The 6,584-nt window shown below is 33.9% G+C and overlaps 1 protein-coding gene across 1 annotated transcript in view; it reads right to left on the bottom strand.

Annotated features, from left to right (window-relative positions):
* Positions 1-6,584, bottom strand: part of LOC107453616 (SCY1-like protein 2) — a 466,439-nt gene that overhangs the window by 54,149 nt on the left and 405,706 nt on the right. Inside the window, exon 10 of the mRNA XM_071180877.1 lies at positions 6,005-6,118. Within this exon, the coding sequence (XP_071036978.1) occupies positions 6,005-6,118 (114 nt within the window). The remainder of the gene's footprint in view (positions 1-6,004; positions 6,119-6,584) is intronic.

Genomic DNA, 6,584 nt, shown 5'->3' with positions numbered 1-6,584 from the left:
GTTTTAAAGTCTTTCCCACCAAAGGGCTAAAACCATGTGTTGTAAAACAATATGTAATAGTACTGAACGCCGGATGTAAAGCATCGGCTTCGATGAAGATAATTTTGTGAGAATTTTCTTGATTATTCGGTGAGAATTCACCCGATTAGACATATGATGCTCCCTAGATGCTCTTGCTCGCCGAAGCCTATCAATTAAAACGTATTAGCGTTTTATATAATATAGATTAGCCATATGATGCTCACTACGTGCTCTTGCGCGCATTCATTCAATACAAACACTTAAACGTTTTTTAGACGTTTAGGTAGCTCCCAGTAAAAAAATGTCAATTCAACAGCGGCCTTTTAAAGCATTCTCACTTCAATTAATTAATTAATTCCTAATTGAGTTTAAATTAAATATTGTCATGTTTTTAGTGCATGAATCTGAATTGAACAACCTGATAATGCTCACTCTGGTTATTGTTATCTGGTTGCTCAGTACGTGCTCTTGCGCGCCGAATCCAATCAATTAAAAATGAAAACTGTTGCCAACGCGAGAAAAGAAATATCATCGGTTTTATTGATACATACGCATTAGCGTTTTATATAATATAGATTTATTTAAAAATGAGTGGATGAATAAAAAAGTATTTTATTAAGTATTGAAAATTTGAACAAGATAGAGGGAGAGCGTGAACTAATAGTAGGAATTGAAAAAGATACGATAAAATACGTTAAAAAGGCTAATTGAATAAAATACATACAAATCAATACTACCTAATTTAGTTTTTGTATTTTTTTAAAATTAATTATAAAATGCGTATAGTAGGATTATATGTTTTTTTATTTAATAAAACTAATATTTTTATAAGGTCGTAAAACATTAAAAAATAGATTTTTGATGTTCAAAACACAATAAAAATTCTGAAAATCTTTCATTTTTTGTTTTAAACTAATATGACTTTAATGACTAATATGACTTTGTTTTAAACTAAAAATTATGCTTAGCATTAGCTCCAAACGCTGTCTCCTATTAACATGCAATATTCATTTCTTAAATTTTATAGTCTGTAATTAAGCTACATTTTGTGCTTAAACGACTTACAACACTCATTTTTTTCCTTAATATTCCTATCAGCGCTAAAATTTCGAATAAAACCTTATCAGTAGCATTTATCTTATCAGTGCTATTACTTGAGTATTGCATTCAAAATTTTAAAAACGTGTCTGTCATTTTTTCTTGTAAAAATATAAGGTTATTCAATGTTCATGTATTAATTTTCCTTTGATTTCAGTGTGTTAAGAATAAGTATTTAAGTAATATGATTCGTAATTCTAAGAAATTATGGAAAAGTGCCATTTCAAATTATTAATAGCTTCCTTTAGATAATCTTATTTTACGAACGTCATTACCGTTTCTCTTGTTATACCGATTATTATCGTGCCTAGTATTAAATCCATTATTGGCTTGTAATCATAACTACATTATTAACGTATCATCGTTATTTGCTATCTCATATTAGCCCAATTATTTTTAGGGCTCATATTTACAGCCCCTGCCCAAATTATTAGACGCACTATAAGATTTTGTGTAAATTCTTAATTATCAAGTGATTTACAGCATTACAGCTTTATTGTTTTTACGCAAATGAAACCGGTTTGCACCTGTTTACGTTCGTGCATCAATGGGTTAACATTGTAATGCAATACGTTAAAAATAAATACAAATAGAAAGCATATAAAAAAATCTCTTGAATTAAAACCCATTGCATGTTTCTTTAAGTATAAAAGTATTGTATATAAACTCGTGCAAAACATGTAATTATTAAAAGTCTAATGATTTGGTTAGTCTAATGATTTGGTTGAATTATTAATAATAATATACTAAGCAGTTTTTAAATTTAAAATATGTTTAATTGGCTAGAGAAACGAAAGGTATAATAGCAGATGATAAAGCGATGTAAGAAACTGAAAAAGAAGTCACCGTTTGTGTTTGGAACACATTAAGGGTTGTTTCAATTTCAAGCGCGGAGATGTTTCTCTTCTTACTCCCGCGCTGAAATGAGCTATGCGTCCTAGGAGGTTTAGCCAAATGCCAACTTATGGTGAATGAGCTATAGTTTGTCTCAAACAAAGTCGCAAATAAAACTATATTTTCGAAAAAATTCTCTTTAATTTTTAATTGAATTCAATAATCATTATAAAATGATTTGAATAAATCGCCATGCCATTTTTTAAGCAAATTAAAATACGTTAGTCTGTACACAAATGATTTCGTTTTGTAAAACGAATGCGTTAAAAAAAGCTTATTAATCGCTTTGTTGTTGTCGAGTAAAAAAAATAATAACTTTCAGTTTCACTCTAATGTTCCTTTACTTTTTGTTACTATTCAGTGGCAACAGCTAAACTCAGACAGTTAAAATAAACTTACTTTTTGAGAAGATTTCGAAAAAAAAAATAAATAAAATCGAAACTATTACTAAGAGTAAATTTAAGATAAACTGAAAGAGAAATCGAAAACGTCTTTCTTCATCTAATAGTTTTCTTCAAAAAGTAAGAAAGGAGGGAGGGGGGAGAGGCAAGCAAAGAGAAACATTAGAAGGGTTCGTTTCCTAATATGGGCAGAGATTCCAGCAGAATTAAATGCAAGAGTAAATTTAAACGTCGAACAGTTCAGTCCGTCCACCCACATTTTTCCGAAATTTGTTTCTAAAAAGAGAAAGTTTATCGATCTCGAAACATTGTAAGCGGATTAAATTTATTCTTAAAAATATTGATTTTATAAAGTACTTTGTTATGCGTATTTTTTGATGGAGTTTCATTGCAGATATGCTTGTCGGAGGTAATTACGCCTTTGGTGAAACTTGAAACATGTCTATAAGGATTAAGTTTTGCAAATCATCGAAAAAAGTTCTAAAAATGAGACAAATTGCATAAACTGTGCACAAAATGAAAACGTAACACCTCCATAAGTTCTGATCTACAGCCCCTGGCCAAATTATTAGACGTACTATAAGATTCTATGTAAAATCTTAATTATCAGGTGATTCTATACTGCTTTATTGTTTTTATATGACTAAAATCGGTTGCCTTTTTGGATGACGTTTTGATGGAACTAACCATTTGCGAACTTAGCATGTAACTTATCATTTTCGTTACATAGAGAGGAAAGCCACGAACCCCCCCCCCGGTTAGTCCTACGGCAAAGGGACTCTAACCCATGATCCGTCTGCCACTGAGAATATTTTACGTCAGCACTAAGTTCGGCGCAAGTTGAAAAGTGGAATTCATATCGGCCAGTCATCGCTGGGATTCGAACTTGGTTTACCTCACTGGAAGGCAAACGCTCTATCCCCTGCGCCACAACGACTGATTACCTGAATTTTGTTTTATTTTATAACCGCTATTGAACAACCAACATAATTTTTTTGGGGGGAGGGGTTTACGTCTACTTATGTTCAAATCTGTAGCCTTGTAATTTTAAACTCAATACAGAAACAAAGAAACTCCTGAGTTAAGTACGAGGGTTGCTATTTATATTTCTGGCCTTGGCAATAGTAAGTGTTGCTAGGCGACCGCAGACGATTTTAATCGAAAGTTTGATATTTTTAAACATAAATTCAGCAGACGATTTACCATTATAGCTTCATTTGTGTTGTTGACAGTAAATTGAAAAGTTCTTCTCTTTCAAAAAATGGAATTGAATCGTGAACATTTTCGTGCCATTATTTTTCATAACTTTCGACGTGGATTGTCAAGACAAGAGTGCTTCGATGAACTTAATTCTTTATTCAGCGATAAAGCGCCATCCTACAGCACTGTAAAAAATTGGTATAACGAATTTAATCGTGGTCGATGTTCGATCCAGGACGAATCCCGTGCAGGTCGTCCAAAATCCGTTGTTGTGCCAGAAAAGATCGATGCTGTGCGTGAACTGATAAAGCAAGATCGTCATGTGACATACCGTGAGATAGAGGCGTCTTTGGACATTAGTATGACTAGCATCAATAAAATATTGCATGAACATTTGAGCGTAAAAAAAATTTGTTCGCGTTGGATCCCGCATAATCTGACAAACGCTCAAAAAAAGGCTCGTGTCGATTGGTGCAAGGAAATGTTGGAAAAATACGTTCAAGGTACATCAAAGGCTGTGTATAACATCTACACAGGTGACGAATCATGGATCTATGCATATGAGCCGGAAACAAAACAGCAATCAACTGTATGGGTCTTCCAAGACGAGGCAAAACCAACAAAAGTTGTTCGAGGAAGAAGCACATCGAAACAAATGATTGCCTGTTTCTTCGGCATTAACGGTCATGTGGCAACAGTGGCGTTAGAGCAACGCAGGACGGTCAATTCTGAATGGTACACGACCATTTGTTTGCCAGAAGTCATCGGAGAAATTCGAAAAAAGCAGAAGAACAGGCGAATCATTCTTCATCATGACAATGCGAGCTCTCACACATCGACTCAAACAAAGGCATTTCTGACGGAGCGAAAGATCGAACTGATGGGTCATCCGCCGTACAGCCCTGATTTGGCACCCAATGACTTCTTCTTATTCCCACACATCAAAAATAAATTACGTGGACAACGATTTTCGACCCCCGAAGAAGCGGTTGATGCATTCAAAACGCATGTTTTGGAGTTACCTCAATCGGACTGGAAAAAGTGCTTTGAAAATTGGTTCAAACGCATGCAAAAGTGTATTGATCATCATGGAGAATATTTTGAAAAACAATAAAACCAACTTCGATCCTACATATTTGTTTTTTCATTATTAGGCCAGAAATATAAATAGTAACCCTCGTATTGGGAGAAATGTTTCTTTGTGGAGGACTTTTTGATAGAACAAACATGTTTTGAGTTACATGGTGAGGAAAACCACGAAAACATTCCACGGTTAGATCTGGTGGCAAGGGGACTCTAACCCATGATAAGTCAACCATTGAGGATATTTTACGTCAGCAATGTGGTTGGTGCGAACTGGGTGCGGAATTCGCATCGACATGCCTTCGCTGGGATTCGAACACCGTTTGAAGACGAACGCTCTATCCCCTGAGTTTCTATTGCGAATGTTAATAATTTTTATTCGTTTAGGAAAATATTTTCCAATTTAACCCCTTCCTTCTCGCTCCCGTGAAAATGACGGGGTTTGAGGTTTCGCCCTCTATTTCTCGCTCCCGTGATATTTATGGGCTGGAATGTCCAGTAGTAACGTGACAATAAGAATAAAACTAATTCATTTCTTTTACCCGGAGGACATTTTTTTCTCATTTTACACACCAGATGGCAGTACCAGGATAGTTTTAAGGTAATTGTTGAAAGTTTTGTTGCTCCAGAAGATATGAAAACAATAAGAGATGTAGGAAGGAAACTCGGTACTACTGTCCAGATTGTGACGTTGGCCTCTCTATCTCATGCTTTGAAATTTATCTCACAAGAAAATATTACTAATCTTTATTTATATTATACGTAAGTTTAATAAAATTCTTTTTTAATGCTTAAAACACATATTTTTTATACTTCCCTTGCTTGCTGGAAAACCAACATTAGCCTTTCCTAAAAATTTAATTTTTTAAAATTTCAAGCTAAAAACAAATCAAAAATTAAAAATGAATATATATACATATATAGATATTGTCTATACACATATTTTTACATAATTTTCAGGGATAAAAAATACGCATTTTTATGACCGTTTTCTTGAAAATTAACTTATCGTTAAGGGGTTAAAACATGAAATACACCGAGTTATTTCAGCTCTTATTTGTCTATACTTATGCTCGTGTTGGCGACAACTCAAAAAAACAGTCGCCAACATATGATCCCTTTAACACGATTAGTACCATAAAATCTTCAGAAACATTAAGATATTTGTTAAACTGAAATAAAAATCTAAATTAAATATTGCCATTGTTTTTCGCATGTTAAGGTACAAAATTATGGAATCGAACTACCCTCGTTTGTATTTAAATGAATCAATTTTATGAACAGAGAATGAAAAAAACTGAACATACTTTGATTCCGGTGTTGTTTTCAAAGACTTGCTTGGTTCTTGGCAGCACCATTTTTCGGACGGCGGTCTCCTCCAAGAAGTCGGCGGTCTGAGCGACCGCATGCAAAGCAGCACACTGAAAATACATCATTTAGCATCATTTTTAGCATTTGCATCACTTTTGCATCAATACATACGCATCATTTTAAAAAACATCTTTTCGAAATTGGGCAAAAATAGGGACATTTTATAATCAGAAGTAGTATTTTTAATGGTGGTCACTTTTTCAAAAATTGATATTTCTAAACTATTAATATTAACTAGGGGACTAAGCCCACTGTTCGGTGCTGCTCACCAGCCCCGATGATTGATTGGAAATAATTGTTATTTCCTAGCACTATCAATCATGGCTAAATAAATCATGTCCGTTATTTAACAATTGGGTATACTATAGCCTACGTCACAGGTTGTGTTATTCCTACTAAATTTAACCCATGAACGGCATTTTCTGCGAGCCTAACTTCAAGCCACAAATAAACAAACGAAGTGTTTGATCGTTTAAATAGCTGCTCGCCAGATTTTATTGCATTATAAAGAAAAGT

This window comes from Parasteatoda tepidariorum, chromosome 5, assembly GCF_043381705.1.
Source record: "Parasteatoda tepidariorum isolate YZ-2023 chromosome 5, CAS_Ptep_4.0, whole genome shotgun sequence".
Lineage (NCBI taxonomy): Eukaryota > Metazoa > Arthropoda > Arachnida > Araneae > Theridiidae > Parasteatoda > Parasteatoda tepidariorum.
This window is presented reverse-complemented; position numbering and strand designations above follow the sequence as displayed.